Source organism: Carassius carassius, chromosome 34 (assembly GCF_963082965.1).
Source record: "Carassius carassius chromosome 34, fCarCar2.1, whole genome shotgun sequence".
Taxonomy (NCBI): domain Eukaryota; kingdom Metazoa; phylum Chordata; class Actinopteri; order Cypriniformes; family Cyprinidae; genus Carassius; species Carassius carassius.
The window spans coordinates 4,053,747-4,070,133 of record NC_081788.1 but is presented as its reverse complement, the minus strand read 5'-3'; the positions used below and the strand labels follow the sequence as shown (position 1 = coordinate 4,070,133).

Sequence of the window (16,387 nt, the reverse complement as noted above, 5' to 3'; positions counted from 1 at the left end):
GTCGTAATGAGTCGATATATTTCCTCCCTAATTGCCCTAAATACATATCATAAAGCTTGGCTGTAAACCGCGGACTTCCAAAGCTGGCCAGTAAAGAAGGAGAGCATAATGCAATAGTGCCATTCCTGAGCCGGCCTTAACGAGGTCCCATAAATTACATACAGGGGGTTTCATTATGGAGGTGCAGTCTGAAATGTATTTTTTTTTTTTGCAAAACCATCAGGTTCATCTCTTTCTTCTTTCTTTACCTAAAACTGCCTACTCGCCACTTTAGCAAAGACTGGCAGATGATCCAGAGATAGCAAGTGATTCTAACAAAAAGTATTAAACTTCAGCGTATTAGTTCAAGAAAAGTAAAAGCGCAGTCACATAAGTGAAATGTCATGCTCCACCTGTATAGATCTGCTAAAGGGTTATTTCATATATGTTATATATGCAGCAGCAGTATTTCTTACATGCTCACTGTAGCATGTCTGTGGATGTCTTACAGTAGCAAGCATGTACATTACCATACTAAACTCTCCAAGAATTGTCATGACAGAGCTATAAGTAACTTTGCAAGTACGTCAACTTATTATACTAACCCTAACCTAAGAGCCTCTCATAGATTGTAGAATGTCTAAAGTGGACTATTGAAATAAAGTGTAATGCAATGACTTGCGTTTTTTTGGTGTTAAGTCTTTTTTCATGTGTGTCTGGCAGCTGTGTTTTAATAGTGAGATGCAGGCCGTGTTACATGAGTCTTTGTGCATGTACTGTACGTCTGTAATCTATCACGCTTCTGTCTCACTCTCAGAGTGACAGTGAGGCTAGCAGAGCGCTCGTACACTCAACAGTGGCAATGAAGCGCAGCCCTAACTTAAGCCAGTCATATCGCAGCCCAGATGTGTTTTTTTTTACGAGAGGGTCTGGCCAGCCAGCCAGACTCACCCGCTTTTTAATTAACCAGCGCCTGCCCTCGCAAGATGAGGAGTCACAGAAATTATGACGGCGAAACACAAACCACAGTTCGACGTTCCCACATATGCACATACACGCACGCAGCTTAGCAGCTGAATAGGGGGTTTTCCTAATAAATTTTATGACTTCTCGCAGATTCACAAAGGTGTGTGTGTGTGTGTGTGTGTGTGTGTGTAATGGCTCTTATTATTGTATGTAATGGTACATCTGTGTTGTGTGTTCATCCGTAATGACAGCACTGGAGGAAACAGGTAGTAAATTCTGAAAGTTTTGCCCTACATTCCCAAACAGTGAGCCAGTCACTTGGGTGTTGGAGGGTGTTGGGTTTGTGTGACGAAGACGGACTGTCAGTGCGCCCCTCGGGTGGTGGTTTTTGTACCCCCGTCACCCAGGCTTTCCCACACACCACCTACAAACACCTGAATAAATCACAAACATTTTAGTGTGTGTGTGTGTGAAGGAAGAGGTTTTCCAGATGCTGTTGTTAGGTGTAACCAGCGCAACAAAGAACTGAACTCGTGCCCTTTTTGCTTTTCAATATAAATTATTCATTATTTAGATCAGCGTGATGAATACTGTGCGTATGTTCTGTGTTCTGATGTTTTGTGTTGGATGGAGACTGTTTGGACACTTCACATAAAACAGAGCTAGGATTTCTAGCACTATACTAACAGAATTAACAAAAGAGGAAGACATCGCAGAATTAACAACAGAAATGGAAGGAAAACTTCACTACTCCACGATTTGGGTCAGCCAGATGTTTTAATGTTTTTGAACGAAATACATCATAATAATGCATTCATGTGATGAAAATACAATAAAAATAGTAATAAGAAATATTATTCGGATTTAATAAAATTTTTCTATTTTAAAATACAATTTGTTCCTCTGATATTAAAGCTGAATTTTCAGCAACAGTTACTCTAGTCTTCAGATTAATTCGTTCATTCATTCATTCATTTAATAAATATAAAGTTTAAAAGAACGGTTTAAAAGAATGTTAATTTAATGGATTTAGAAACAAACAAATAAAAAAATACTGAAACCAAACGTTTTAATGTAATGTTTTTTAAACTATGCATAATTTAAATTCCATCAGTGTTTTTTTTTTTTAAGTATTTTCATTCTGTTGTGGCACAATTTCTGTATTGTGGTTATGTTTGTTGTGCTGCAGACTATCTTCCTTGTTCTGTGTCATGATTAATATGTCGTAGTATAATTCATTTTGGTGCTGTTGCTTATTACAGCTGTGCTTTGACTTGTTATTTATTTCTTTATTTGTCAAGTAATCGTGGCGATAGCTTTAAACGTTGGCTCGTTTCGCTCATTTTGTCGTGTCACGTCCCCATAGGCCAGTGTACTAAATGTAATCGTGGAATTTATTTTCAAATAACATGGATGCAACATTCTGCAATTTATCTTTCCATTGTATTTATTCAGCAAAATGAAAAGTGTAGTATCATCAAACAATTCTGGGCAATTTCATGGACTTGTTTGACATAGGGAAGTTGTTTTAGGCTTTCCATGACATTGCATTTACTCAAGAGAAGCGGTCCGACTGTATGGGTTTGGATCTGCATTGCATTGGTTTTGGGCTGAGACAGTGAAGTGAAGTCATTACTCATGGGGCGTTGTGATGAGCAGAGCTGCTGCTGTCTGCCTGAAGCGGATGGCGGTTTGTGGTTGCAGACTCCAGCAGTGGCCTGACTTTTATTGATACATGTCTGGGATTAATTTTGGAGAGAGAGGGGAAAATGACGGGAGAGATCTGGCAACACAACACATTCAGACACTCATCAAACTAAGTCCAGTGACGGGTTGTCGTAAAAACCTTTGAGTTTCTGTGTGTATGTGACACGACAATAATTGTATCAAATGAAATTATGAAAATGCTGCACTTTAATATTTACAGGCAAAAGTTCATATCTTGATCTGATTAACTGAACAGCCTATGACACAATTTTGTGACATTCCACACTTGTAAGGCACAGAAATCACAGAGCCCTACAAATCATCAATTAGCATGATTCGTCCATCAAGAAACACACAAACACACATCTTCATTTCATAAACGTATCACAGAATTATTCTCTTACTCTGACCGCAGATTGAGTGAGACTTCCTCTCTAATAATGTCTGTTGTTCTGTCTCACCTCACTGGCAGCCCAGACTGCTCTGTTGACTTTGATGCTAGCTTTGCCAGTGGTGTGTGTGGTGCGCGTCTGGTCTGGAGGCAGCTTGAAAGAGTTAGGAGGTGTGTGTGTGTGTGTGTGACGTGGAGTAATGACTTCTGGCACTGTAATGAAGGCAGCAGGATATCCTGTGTCAGGGTTGCAGGTTAGCCCTGGTTAGATAAGGTATAATGAATGGACATGAGTGTGTATATGTTTCTGTCCGTCTGGGCGAAGGCTGGTGGGGCGGCGCTAATGTCAAGGAACTGACACATGAATAAATATAACCCAACGGCCCTCTGAAATGGTAGAAAATTTACATATTATCTAGTCTGAGGTGAATCTTTAAAGACAATATAGAATCAAAATAGAGCTGTTTTAATGCATGCACCTGGTCATGATTCATCAGGGAATGTGTCATATTGGATTTTTCATAAGAGTGTAGCTATGCACATGGTGTTCTTAGTGGTTACTAGGGAGTTTCTGAAAGTGAAAGTGAAGTGACATTCAGCCAAGTATGGTGACCCATACTCAGAATTTGTGCTCTGCATTTAACCCATCCGAAATGCACACACACAGAGCAGTGAACACACACACACACACACTGTGAGCACACACCCGGAGCAGTGGGCAGCCATTTATGCTGCGGCGCCCGGGGAGCAGTTGGGGGTTCGATGCCTTGCTCAAGGGCACCTAAGTCGTGGTATTGAAGGTGGAGAGAGAACTGTACATGCACTCCCCCCACCCACAATTCCTGCCGGCCCGGGACTCGAACTCACAACCTTTCGATTGGGAGTCCGACTCTCTAACCATTAGGCCACGACTTCCCTCAAGAGGGTTTCTGAGGGTTTCTATGCTTTTGTTGTTGTTGTTTTTTTGTTTTTGTTTTTGTTTTTTTTTACTGGCCCAAGTAAAAAAAAAAAAAAAAAATGCAAAGTGATGTTCTGGTCTATAGATTTTGATTTGTTGCCTCCATGTATGGCTTTTTACATCTGTTTACCCATCTAGCTAATAAAATAAAATTAAATTAAATAAAAATTAAAATTAAAATTAAAATAAAAATAAAAATAAAAATAAAAATAAAAATAAAAATAAAAATAAAAATAAAAATAAAAATAAAAATAATAAAATAAAATAAAATAAAATAAAATAAAATAAAATAAAATAAAATAAAATAAAGTTCAAGTAATAAAATTACTAAAACTATAACTAAAATAAAAAATATAATTAAAGCTATATTAAAATATAAATAATAATAATAAAAAATGACTAAAACATAATCTAATAAAACATAATATAATTTCTAAAATGAATGAAAACTAAAAATTTTAAAACAGCAGTTAATTCAAAATAAATACTATAATATTAAATCAAATTAAAATGAACTAAATGAATAAGGAACATCTAAAACTCCACTTATTATTATTATTATTATTATTATTATTATCATTATCATTTTACCTTTATTTATATAGTGTATTATACAATACACACTGTTTCAAAGCAGCTTTACAGGGATAAATGGGGGGCTGGGGGGGTCCTTCAAAGAAAGGATCAGATTGGCCATATGCATCACATTACATTACTTAAATGTGTTATAAAATGTTCTAAATGTAATTTATGCCTTCACATTTTTTTTTACATGTGAACAGAGAAGAAAAAGACAAGGGGGAAAAAGCACCAGGGCAAAAATCATGTACTTGAAGCAGATGTGTCTTTTCCTTCATTCATAGTTCATTATGTGTAAAAGTGTCTGTTGTACGCAATGGGCTTCTTCTCTGGTCCGTGGCCAGTTTTGGATTCCAGACGTAATGTGTGCGATAAGAATCTGATTATGGGAAACTGATCCTGGATCTGACTTTAATGAGCTCTAACCGGAGCAGTTAATCACAGCGTGGAGACACTTGTTAAAGTCAGGGGTGGACTGATGGAGCGGCAGACTTGAGTGTGAGCTGATGGAGAGTGTGTGTGTGTGAAGAGGATGTGTTTGACCTTTCTTCTGACCGTCTTCAGCTCTCCACGGCCTCCGTACATGACTGCCCTCTAGCTGTCAGACAACCCTCTTCATCGCCTCCTGCTTCAGGTTCACCATCCAGAAGGGAAGCCTGGTAGATGATAAAAAAATAAAAATACAAAAAAAACTTAGAATTAGATGGTGGGCTGTTTTGTCTTGAGAGAGAGAGAGACAGAGAGAGAGAGAGGGAGAGAGATTTGATACATCATCTTTTATCATTCATTTAGTATGATATGAGATTATGTGATTTTATTAAGAGGCCCAAAATGACCAAAAAATAAATATGCAATTTGGTGCAGATGCTGATACTGTACGCCCCAAGAAATCCTAATAGATTGCAATGTAAATCAATGAGATCTTTATAACAGTATAGCATCTACTTCCATAAAATGCATATAAACATCAATTGTCACTCTATATATCTAATAATGTTTCTCAATAAGATTATATTGAAATGTTCAGTTTTATGATCAAAGCTCTATAGCTTCAAAACATATAATGGAATGCAATACAATGATGATTGAACGATGAACATATAAATGTTCCTCAAAAGGAAAATTACACCTATTTCTAAAAGCTTTGTATTATCAAATGTTTAATTTAAGTTAATTTAATTAACAGTAAAACAGTCTTATGTTAAAACAGTAATATTGTGAAATATTATTACCAAGTAAAACAACAGCTTTCTAGATTCATATTTTAAAAATGTAATTTATTTCATTATGGCACTTTCCAGCATCATTACTCCATTTTTCAGTGTCACATGATCTGAAGAGAAATCGTTCTAATATGCTGATTTTGAAATGTCAAAATTAGATTTTGGTTACCAATGTTGAAAAATCGTAATACTACTGTGCAAATTGGAGAACATTTATTTTAAATATAAATCAAATATAAATATTTGAACATGCCAAAAAAAAAAAAAAAAGAAATATCACACATTACTCCGGCACACAACCCCCAAAAATACTACAACAACAATGTGTTATTATTATCCAAGTCGTTTTGCCTGCCCCTCTTCGAACTTCGGAGATACAAACTCTCTCTCACACACACACACACACTTCCCCAGGATATGAGCAGGGAGAGTCTTGTGTCACTGCATTACATTGTGTCGGCCCGCTCTCTGCAGAGGTGTCAGCTAAGCCTTCCTGTTTTACACAATGAGGCTGACAGGCGTCCCCCGTTTCTGCTCAAGTGCTCAGGACGGCTTCTCACTTCACAAATCTTGTGCGTTATGTCTAATCTTATGTCTATTAAAACACCCACAGTGGATTTCAAACGTAAGCCTACACTCTAAAAAAAATGCTTGGTTATTTCAACCCGACTTTGAGTCAAATTTGGACTAACCCAACCGTTGGGTTGAATTTAACCCCAAAATTTTGTTAGTCCAAATTTGACACAAAGTTGGGTTGAAATAATCCAGCATTTTTTAGAGTGTAATAAAATGTCATCATTTGAATAGAATATAATAGAGTAGAAATGTACATTAATCACCAAGGTTGCATTTATTTGATCAAAAATGAAGTAAAAACAGTAAATTTGTGAAATGTTGTTACAGTTTATAATAACAGCTTTCTGTTTGAATGTAATAAAATGTATTTTATTTTCAGCATCATTCCTCCAGTCTTCAGTGTCACACGCTCCTTCAGAAATCAGCCTAAAATGATGATTTGCTGCTCAAGAAACATTTATTATTATTATTATTATCATCAATGTTTACTGACGATCAATTCAAAAGAAAAGTAAAAAAACAAAAACAGCTGGGCAGCATTTATTTAATATAAATATTTTTATATTTTTCTAAATCTTTTTTTTTCACCATTTTATAAGAAATAATTCTACAATGATTTGATCACGTTTGAGTTGGTTTGCATCTTGCCTAAAAGCACTCATTCAAATCGCTTATAACACACACACATATGAAGCAGTGTTGATTTATTGTTACAGTTATGATTGTCTGAATGTCGTCATTTTAGTGTATCTGAAACCAGTAAAACTTCCCAGTGGTTTAGCATAGAAAACCATCACAGGGTAAAGCAGGGCTGTTCATACATTCACACACTCACACACATGCTGCTTCACATAAATACACACACAGGTGAGAGATAAGAACTTTCAACACAATCTGACTTTTATTCTCCACCAACACCCAATCAATGAAACACGAACCCTGCGAACACTGCCACTGAAATAAATGCTTTGACCCGCTTTCATGGTTTTCAACTTTCCTTAGCACCACAACAAGAAGCGCGACGGGTTTTCAGGCCTTTGTTACTATGAACAATGTGTGAATGCTCTGCGTTTGAGCCGTTTGCAGGCCCCTGTTATAAATGGCTGCAGAAATGGCATTGTAAAATATTGATATGTTACAGGTACATGTAGGCCTGACTGCAGATGACGTTTCATGAGATGTTCACTTTACACACTGCATCAGTCATGCAGGTTGAGGAGTTGATCGCTGTAAAGGTGGAGCACATGTGTGTGTGTGTGTGTGTGTGTGTGTATGCGTGTGCAGCTGCTGTTTTAAAAGGCTTTGCAGGGAAATTTCCCTCTTTTCCTTTTGTGAGAAACAAAAGTGTTCAATTCAGGGTCCATCTTATCATATATCCTGCCGGGCTTCTGCTCAGATGGAGGAAATCACATTAAAACGAGGGAGGAATTCACCAAGAATGAATTTAGCCACTGATAGCATTGTGTTTTCACTTGATTTACTAAAGGAATTATGCCAATCAGGTGACGCAGCAAACACACACACACACACACACACACACAAAACAATCTCTGCTGAACACACAGTTCCTCATCTTACAGGCTGAAGACTAGGATGCAGCAGACTGTGATTGTGGTACTTTACAGGGATTGTACAGTCTCACTTTAAAATGTTTAACTAACATCACACATCTGGATGATCAGAATAAAAGCACTCTATCCCATCATGTGATACATTACTGCTACTGTAATCAATAGAAAATAAACATAAGCATTTCTATTAGAATAAATTACAGGGCTGATTAGATTCACACTATGCAATAGGCCTCATCTGCATAGAAAGAAGGCATATCTGCACCGAACATAATGACACTGACTTGATATTCATCTTAAAGGAGAACTGAAAAAAAAAAAAAAAAAAAAAAATATATATATATATATATATATATATATATATATATAGTTATATATATATAGTTATATATATTATAATATATATATATATATATATTATTGTAAGTTACTGCCACAAATGACAATATGACTTTCATTCTTCTGTGGAACATTCATCGTGTATATATATAAAAATATATAAATCTGTTGTGAAGAAGGTGAGTAAATGATGACAGGATTTACATTTTTGGGTGGAGTATCACTTTAATTACAACTTACAGCTAAAGGTCAAATTCACTTTGTTTTGTTTTGTTTTGTTTTGTTTTGTTTTGGTTTTTTGTTTTGTTTTGTTTTGGTTTGTTTTGTTCTGGTTTGTTTTGTTTATTTTTTTATTGCTTTGTTTTATTTCACTTTGCTTCGCTTCGCTTTGTTTTGATTGACACAAACTGAAATTTGACAGATGAATGAAAATATCTGGTAGCAGTGCAGCTTCTTCACAATTTGTAATTAATATCATGTATATTCATTCTAAATGTTTTTGGATAAGCCACATTCAAAGCCACTATAAAATATATAGACATCTGTGACCTCACAAAAAGTCAGGCTAGTTAAAACATTGCTTGGCAGCCATAAACAACCATAAAGAATGACATCAAAACTAAATCACTCCCATTATAATCAACAAAACTAGAAGCACACATAATCTGTATGTGTATTGTGGGTGTGTATGTGTACCTGAAACTAGGTAAGTTGCGTGTCTGTCTTATTTATTTGTCTTTTTCTCCTTTTTTCTGTCTCTGATTAGCTCCATATAGAGGTCAGAGGTCACCTCTCTCTCCAAGGCTTACCTCGCTTTCACTCTTTCTGTTCTTCTTCAGCTACAAGACTGATCAGCACAACTAATATCACATGATATTACTCGTTTATGCCCGTTGAGCCCATGGAGGTGTCGACATTTTAGAAATACGGCTCGGCTCAAACTGTTTAGCACACTTCTTCTTCACCTTGGGACACAAACACTTCCCGTGGCACGTGCGTGTGTGCGTGTGTGTGTGTGTGTGTGTGTGTGTGTGTGTGTGTGTGTGAAGGCAGTTCCTCACACCTGATGGGAGTAATTGGGCTCTTAAAATGGCACTGAGGGGCTCCTTAACTCTAAAGCAGACTCCAGAGCCGTTCCTCTGGTATGTGACCCTTCAAACTTTTGGGAAAGCGAAGAAAAAGAGAGAAAATGGGCCTGGAACTTAGAAGGGAGAGGAAAACAACTTGGCGATTGCAGGTAGCCCCTAGATTTGAGCGCATCATGGCATGTCTGATGTTGGTTGGAGTGGGAGAAATCTAGTTTGGTTGCATCGCATTGCTCACTTGCAATGTTTGTGTCATTCATTTTTGATCGAGCAACACGCCAAAGTTGAATACTTAGGGTTAATCGTTTGTTCAAATCCCATAATGATAGTAGTGTTTTCTTAACAAACAGCACTAATAAATACACAGATTGTGTTTGTATTGCAAACAGGCTCACAGCTCTTCATTGTGTTCACAGCAGAGAGCCCAGTACTTCCACTGCTCCTCGGAGAAACCTGTTTCCAGTGAAACCTGTAGTTATTCTGTTTAGACAGATGAGTTCACTCCTACTTGAACACGTCTGGATCTGTGAATGAATGAGCTTGTGTTCAGTGTACCGTATTATTCTTTGCAACGATTCATTAGATTTCAATGACAGCCGGATATTTGCATAACATCATCAGAAGTGACTCCAGGTAAACGTCTGCACCAGTGTTTCGGTCTTTTCAGCGCTCCACAGCAACGTACAGAAACACATACATGTATGTTTACAGTGTAATGTAAAGAAAATAATTGCAAAATAATTTAATAAGTGGAGAAATAAGGACTATGAAGTCTTTGCATAACCTATATCTATCTATCTATCTATCTATCTATCTATATATATATATATAATATGTACATTTTTTTTTTCAAAAACATTTTACTGTAAAAATCAATGCAGTTTTATAATAATGACCCCCAAAAATAATTGACAAAACATGATTTGTACTAACTATGAAACAATGTTTTTATCTGGGGATACTGTAACAGTTTGCATCTCATTTGTCTTGATTTCAATGTATAATCTCGTACGTGTTCATAATCCAGCCAATGTTGAGTGTTAATGTGCCGGAATATAATCCCTCTGGAGTTTAACAGAGACAGATTTATTAGCATGGATTCACGCTACTTGTGTGGATATTTCGTTTCTGTCTTAATCACTCACGGCACACTTGATATTCGGTTTCAGCTTCATAGAGCCGAAGCAAACATTTACACAGAGTTTCTGTTTTCAAAGAGAGTCTCCACAGTTTTCAGTGGCGTTTCTCACTTTTGCTGGGTAATATATCAAGAAAAGAGCGCCGTAAATCTCACGAGAGAACAGCGTCCACTCTCCTTCCGGTCCTTTCTTGACATGCTGTCTCACTTTGCCTCTCTCAGACCCTACATCTTTCTCTCTGTTTCCCTGGACAAGTAACCAAACACCCCAAACTCCACTTCGCTAGCAGTGTCAGGTTAACCAAAGTTAATCAACGAGAGTCTTCAGTGCTTCAATCCCCCCTTACAGTGTATGGCAACCTGTTAAATGCGACAGTAAAAACATTAAAATGTTACAAAAGATTTATATTTCAAATTGTTTTCAACATTGATAATCAAAATCAATCTCTGTTATTTCAAAATCAGCAAATCAGAATGATTTCTGAAGGATCATGTGACACTGAAGACTTCAGGAATGATGCTGAAAATTCAGCTTTACATCACGGGAATAAATTACATTTTAAAGTATATTAAAATAGAAAAAAATTAAGTTATTTGAATTCATAATAATATTTCACAATATTACAGTTTTAATGTATTTTAAACAAATAAAGGCAGCCTTGGTGCATAAAAAAATAACAATTAAAATATATATATATTTCATGCTTTATACTTTTGACCAGTTAATTATATATCTTCCATCTCTTATCTCTATCATTGAAGTTCAGTGTCACTGTCTGTGAATATGTTTTGATGACAGCACTCTCTGAACACCCATTGTGTTTCTCTGTCTCCAGGTAATGGACAACATGGGTAATGTGAAGTTCTGTCTGGACGGGGCTCTGGAGGCCGGCGGGAGCTGGCTCAAATATGTGCGCACTGCCCCGGCCCATGACGAGCACAACCTGGCCATATGCCACATCAGCGATGATCAGGTGAGCTGTTAGCAGCCTCTGTTATTCTGTCCTACTCGCTCTCTGATTGGTCAGCTCCCTCAAGCTGTTGTGTTGACTAGTGTATCAGAGCTCAAGAGGCAAGACACGATGCTAAAAATGCAACTGGATAATTAGATCATTTAAGATATTTTTTGAACAATTAGATCAGGGGTCTGAGAGGTCATGCCATGACAATATTCACTTATCTTAAACTGCAATTCAGCCAATCCTAAAATTGTTACTGCATAATGATTATGTAATTGTCATTAATAATAATAATAATAATAATAATCAGTGCCAGCCAGGAAATAAAATAAAATAAGACAAAACAACACAACAAATAATAATAATAATAATAAAAGCAAAGATGTTTAAATTGATCAAAAGTGAAATAATTTAAATAATAATATTATTTTGAAATAATATTTCAAAAGGGAAAAATTTAAAGTGTAAATAATTTTAAATTGTCCTTATGCGTTGTTGGGGACGTTTTCGTCCACTAGGGGGTAAATATTTTTTTCTTTTTTTTTTTTTGCATTAATCTATTAATCAACCTCAGTCCTGATCAAAACTACTAAATGTTTCAAAAAAATCCAAGATTTTAACTCTTTAATTACCAAGTTCATAAATGATGTCACTGATTTTATATTTTCAATATAAAAAGTGATTGTGGACTGGATATTTTTTTACCTTTTATCACAGTCTTGGACATGTCAAAGATTAGTAACAAGATTGGTTTTGATGCATTGTTAGTTTTTGTGCAGCATTAGATTTAAATTTTTTCTCCCTCATTTGTTGTTGGTGGCTGTTTTTGCCCCATTGATTTCCATTATAACGACATTTTTTGATTGCAAAGCCATGACACCATGTAATCATGCATTCTTGATTGTTTGTGGTCTTCCCTTTTGGGAAGAGGTAAAAAAATGTATTTTTACAGTTGATCACTAGGTGGGACCATTAACCCTTTAGATAGGCCTGTGCAAAAAAAGGCTTAGTTTCTGGCTTGTATATGGAGTTATATGGAGTATAATAGCAAATTATAGTGTGTGTGTTTGTGTGTGTGTGTGTGTGTGTGTGTGAGAGAGAGAGAGAGAGAGAGAGAGAGAGAGAGAGAGAGAGAGAGAGAGAGAGAGAGAGAGAGGTGTGAGAGAGACCTTTGTGCCCTTACCTTGATGTACAGTATCTGAAAAAATCCAAATATGCACCTCAAGCTCTCAGAACTACATGGAGTAAACAATAAAAAAAGAAGTGTGTGTATGCACCTGCTTCCTTTTGATGGCCTATATGTGAAATGCTCCTCTTTTCTTGATGGTAAAGCCAGTTTAAAACCTTAAAATCCAGCATGACAAAGCTCTTATGCTGAACATCCAGTGAGAAGCTTGAAGAGACAGTGAGCACATGTTACTGTCAGGAAGATGAGGACAGAACCGGCTGCTGTCAAGATGGCACCGCTTACACAACAGATAAAAACAGCCTGTTGTTTGATGAAGGCTGCTCCCTGCCTTTGTCAGAGGAAGTGACTCAGAGTCACTTACAGTACAAAGCCAGTTTGGACACTCCTGAATCTTGTAATCCACTGTCTCCAATCATTTGCTTTCTTTGAAAGGACGAGCAGTTGTCTCTTTAAGATAAGATATCTGATCTCTCATAAAGCTGAGATCTCATAGTCATAACAGACTGTATGGTGGCTTTGTTCAGGGATTTTGCAGTCTTAGTCTGATCGTGAAGCTCTTGTGCGGTTGTTTTACCACTTGTGCACTATACTCTTAATTTGTGAGAAAGAGATCTAAATTTAAGCCTATTACTGTACATATTCCCATCCACTATCCCAGCTAACAAGGACCAAAAAATATGAATAAAAGATCATTTCTTTAAAATATATATATATTTTCCAACAATATACGCTACAGTTCAATAGTTTGGGGTCAGTCAATTTTTAATCTTTTTTTTTTTTTTTTTTTAAGAAATTAAAACTTTTATTCAGCAAGGATGTGTTCAATTGTTAAATTTTATATTGTTAGAAAATATTTATATTTTGAATAAATGCTGTTCTTTTGAACTTTTAATTCATCAAAGAATCCTGAAAAAAGTATCGCAGTTTCCAAAAAAATATTTGGCAGCACAACTTAACAATTCTAATAATAAATCAGCATATTAGAATGATTTCTGAAGGATCATGTGACACTTCATACTGGAGTAATGGCTGATGGAAATTCAGCTTTGCATCACAGAAATAAATTATATTTCAAAGGATATTAAAATAGAAACCATTATTTCATATTATAATAACATTTTACAATATATATATATACATATATATATATATATATATATATATCTTTTTTTTTTTTTTTTTTTTTTTTTTTATCAAATAAATCCAGCCTTGATGAGCAGAAGAGACTTCTTTTTAAAAACATTACAAGTCTTACTGATCCCAAACTTTAGACCGGTAGTGTGTGTGTGTGTTTGTGTGTGTGTATATGTATATATGCAAGCTTAACTTAAATGGAAACATTAGCAAAAAGTTCTTAGAACATATTATTTTCTAATGATGCTATTTACACCAAACCGGGTGCAACTCTATATTAATGCTCTATATTTGAATGAGAACATGGGTGAGATTTCAAAGTCAGGACATTCAGCCTCAATTGTATTATGTTCCACCCAAAGAAAGTCAGTCATAAGGGTTGGAACAACATGAGGGTGAGCAAATAATGACAGGATTTTCATTTTCGGGTGAATTGTTCCTTTAAGTGTGCCATTTCTGGGGGGTGTTTTAGATTACATGCATAAGTGGATCACTTTCTTTGTTATCATTCTGCCACTTTTAGGCTGTTTGACTCACTTAAAACAGGCTGATTGACTCGTGGAACGAGCCAAAGTCTTAGCTTTTGTCTCTTGGCTAACGGGGGCAGCTAGTGTGGCCACCGCAGTTTTAGAGGCCGACACATAAAACACAAGCCTAACAAACAGGGGAGGACAGAAGGACAACCTCTGTGACTGACAACCACCAGCTGCATAACCCAATCATTAAAGTTGTTTCAGTTCAATGAGCAGTCACCGCTGGGTCCACAGGAGAATAATATCTCCTGCTAAAATCACCCCACTAAATACATGGTTTCTATACTTTTTCCCTTCTTCTGTTGTTTTTTTTTCCCCCTTTCTTATCTTTTGTACACATTTTAGCCGGTCTTACGGACAACAGCCTATTATTTATTCAGAAAGGCCGCACAATGCAAAAATGCATAATTCATTGAACTTTGTACTTCGCTGTTCTGTTTGCGCATTCTCAGTGCATGAGCCGTATGGAAATATGCACACGCCCAGCAAATTCTGATGTGCCTGTAACCTTTTAAAATCAACCGGGATCATTTATTTACTTGTTTACGCATTTGTCTCTGGCGTCCGGGCCCCTGAAAACACGACTCAAGTGTGTAGCGCTGCATTTCACCGTTTCAGGCCTTACGCTTTAATGTGTTTTTTATGTTATGACTGTAGTTCGAGGTGTGAATGCTTCTTAATAGCAGTTCGCAGGGCGAGGGTGTTAGCTTTAAGAAAAGAATGTTTTGTTGTGTTATTGTAACAGGTGCAAAATTAGCTTAAAAACCGTGTGAGCTTATGCACTTTTGTGTAAAAGTATATTTTTAAAATGCATTGGACCATGTCATTTGCATATCTGATGTTATCTACTCACGCTGAAAAAGTGTACTCCGGTTTTTGGCCTCTGAGACAATAGGCATAGAGCGGGTGGACGTATTCTGGCTTTCGCACAATGGCGCGGTCCATTCAGCAAGACTGTTGACCTCTGACCCCCCTCCCTCATCTCTCAAGATGCACTTAAACTGTTTGTCAGAAAAACTGAAGAGCACAGCCAGATCTGCCATGCCATAGCCGTCTGTTTCTGAAGGGCTGAGGACGTGCACACACACACACACACATATATAAACCCTTTTGCCTACAATTATAAAACAATTTTTGTCAGAATTAAAAAAAAAAACAACAAAAAAAAGTTTTTTAATTATTCCAGTGGTTTTGTATTTAGAAAGAAACACCAGGAAGTTACTATATGTTGCACTTTCATATCAAACAAACTAAAACTCATGCATTCAATTACTTATTAGCTACTGAGTTATGTATGTTTGCTAGAGAGGAACTTGTAAAAATCTCTGACGTCTTGTCATGCAGTTTAGTTTTTATATGGTTTTGGCATTTGATCAAAGAGTTGTTATGATGAACTTTGTTCTGATCTTGTCTTAATCATGTCAGAATCAGCACACCCAAATAAAAGTGAATTTTACATCTATATTTATTTCCTATATATTCATGTCAGTGAGTGTCTGCTTGCACTTATATGAATGCGTGTGTGTCTGTGTGTGTGTGTGTGTGTGTGTGTGTGTGTGTGTGTGTGTGTGTGTGTGTGTGTGTGTGTGTGTGTGTGTGTGTGACAGACAGGGGATTATTGTCACCTAAGTGATGGATGATGCATCGGCCCCCAGCACTTGAAAGCATCATGGGGGGGTCAAGATGGCTCTCTCAGTGCTGTCAGATGCTGAAAAGATTTACTGTAGAGACAGCTTAGCCCCATCATTATAGATTGCTTTTGGGGTGAAAGGTAGGCATTACCACGCTGCACCCAGAGCGAATGAGAACTAGCCAAAGACCACAGCACAATCTGACATCCAACGTCTGTCTTTCAGAAATAGATCATGTAAGTTTCAGCCTGATTCCGGCAGGTTTAGCACCTTCATTGTTCGTGCCATTTTATGATATGCATTTTTCATGATGTAATGACTTTTTTATGTGATTGAACTGATTTGTACAAAGTGTATTCTATTATACTATTAAATGTTTGTTGATTCTATTATATTTTTACAATAGAAATTTGAGTTGGCCTAAAAAAA

General features: G+C 36.5%; 1 protein-coding gene across 6 annotated transcripts in view; it reads left to right on the top strand.

Annotated features, from left to right (window-relative positions):
• The window catches only part of LOC132115339 (histone-lysine N-methyltransferase PRDM16-like), a 211,278-nt gene that overhangs the window by 174,025 nt on the left and 20,866 nt on the right, over positions 1 to 16,387 (top strand). For all 6 annotated transcript variants that reach the window (XM_059523761.1, XM_059523758.1, XM_059523756.1 and 3 more), the window contains exon 4: positions 11,349 to 11,486. In XM_059523761.1, coding sequence (XP_059379744.1) covers positions 11,349 to 11,486 — 138 coding nt within the window. The remainder of the gene's footprint in view (positions 1 to 11,348; positions 11,487 to 16,387) is intronic.